We start from the raw sequence: 1,789 nt of genomic DNA, 5'->3' as shown, positions 1-1,789 counted from the left end.
GGCGGCCTCGCTTTGGCTCCCGGCGCGGCATCGGCACCTCCGGCGAGCAACGCGTCCCCGGACGGCCCCTTCACCTGCTCCCTGTGCTGGAAAGTCTTCAAAAAACCCAGCCACCTCCACCAGCACCAAATCATCCACACCGGAGAGAAACCCTTCAGCTGCTCCGTTTGCTCCAAGAGCTTCAACCGCCGCGAGAGCCTCACCAGGCACAGCAAGACTCACTCGGGGCCGCTGCGCCTGCCCTGCTCCGTTTGCGGCAAGGAGTTCCGAGACCCGGCTTATCTGCTGAGGCACCAGGCGGCTCACAGCGGGCAGCGGCCCGACTACAGGTGCGAGGTGTGCGGGAAGGGCTACGCCGCACCGCAGAGCCTGCTGCGGCACCGGCAGGCGCACGGCGGGGCGAAGATGGCGGCGCCGGGCTCGTTTCTCGGCGTCGGTAAACCCGCGGAGTTCGTTTTCTCGGAGGAGAAAACGGAGAGCGGGGTTTTCTCGGCACCGGGGAAGAGCTTCGGGTGCGGGGTTTGCGGGCGAGCTTTCGGACGCCGCGAGACGTTGAAGAGGCACGAAAGGATTCACACCGGGGAGAAACCGCATCAGTGCGCCGTGTGCGGGAAGCGGTTCCGGGAGTCGTTCCACCTGAGCAAACACCACGTGGTTCACACGCGCGAGCGGCCCTACAAGTGCGAGCTGTGCGGGAAGGCGTTCGGTTACCCGCAGAGCCTGACCAGGCACAAGCAGATCCATCGCCTGCCTCTGCCTTGCGGTTTGAATTCGACGTCCGGCGCCGGGACGGAAGGGCTGAGTTACGGCTGCGCCGAATGCGGGGAGCGTTTCGCCGACCTCTTCCACGCCGTCAACCACAAGGAGGAGCACATGGCGGAGAAGCCGTACGGCTGCGAGGCGTGCGGGAAGGCGTTCGGCTTCATCGAGAACCTGATGTGGCACAAATTGGTTCATCAGACGGCGCCGGAGGCGCCGGACGGCAACGAGGAGCATCCGGTGGTGCCGAGCGGGGAGCGTTTCACGTGCGGGACGTGCGGGCAGAGCTTCAAGCATTTCTTGGCCCTGGTGACCCATAAGTACGTCCACCTGGTGCGGCGCACGCTGGGCTGCTCGGTGTGCGGGCAGAGCTTCGCCGGCGCCTACGATCTGCTGCTGCACCGCAGGAGGCACCTCCAGAAGAGGCATTTCGGCTGCTCCGTCTGCGGGAAGCGTTTCTGGGAGGCCGCTTTGCTGATGAGGCACCAGCGCTGCCACACGGAGGAGCGGCCGTTCCGCTGCGGGGTCTGCGGCCGGGGCTTCCAGCGTTCCTGGTACCTGAGGCAGCACAAAGTGGTTCACACCGGGGAGAGGGCCTACAAGTGCGCCCTGTGCAAGAAGAGGTTCGCCCAGTCCTCCAGCCTGGCCGAGCACCAGAGGTTGCACAGCACGGCGCGGCCGCAGCGCTGCCAGACGTGCGGGAAAACCTTCCGCTATCGGTCCAACCTCCTGGAGCACCGCAGGGTGCATTTCGGGGAGAAGGTTTATCGCTGCGAGCGCTGCCCCAAGAGTTTCTTCTACCTCTCGTCCATCCTGAGGCACCAGAGGTCCCACGAGGCGCGCAGGGAGCTGCGCTGCTCCACCTGCATGAAGCTCTTCAAGGACCCCAAGTATTTCAGCAAACACCTCCAGGCTCATCAGGGGGGGAGGCCTTTTAAGTGCAGCACCTGCGGGGAGGGGTTCCGGAATACCTACGGGCTGAAAAAGCATCGGAACGGGCATAAGATGGAGAGTGTGGGTGCTGGGGGGC

General features: G+C 64.9%; 1 protein-coding gene across 1 annotated transcript; it reads left to right on the top strand.

The window, feature by feature from the left end:
- Positions 1–6: 6 nt before the first annotated feature.
- Positions 7–1,785, top strand: LOC104915792 (zinc finger protein 865; the record flags this gene model as incomplete). The annotated part of the gene is made up of 1 exon (XM_010726716.2): positions 7–1,785. A coding segment is annotated over exon 1 (1,380 nt), but the record flags the coding sequence as incomplete, so codon positions are not given.
- Between the last annotated feature and the right edge of the window lie 4 nt (positions 1,786–1,789).

The sequence above is a fragment of the Meleagris gallopavo genome, unplaced genomic scaffold (assembly GCF_000146605.3).
Source record: "Meleagris gallopavo isolate NT-WF06-2002-E0010 breed Aviagen turkey brand Nicholas breeding stock unplaced genomic scaffold, Turkey_5.1 ChrUn_random_7180001852032, whole genome shotgun sequence".
Classification (NCBI taxonomy): Eukaryota; Metazoa; Chordata; class Aves; order Galliformes; family Phasianidae; genus Meleagris; species Meleagris gallopavo.
Note: the sequence above shows the minus strand (reverse complement) of the source record. Positions and strands in the feature narration are given on the sequence as shown.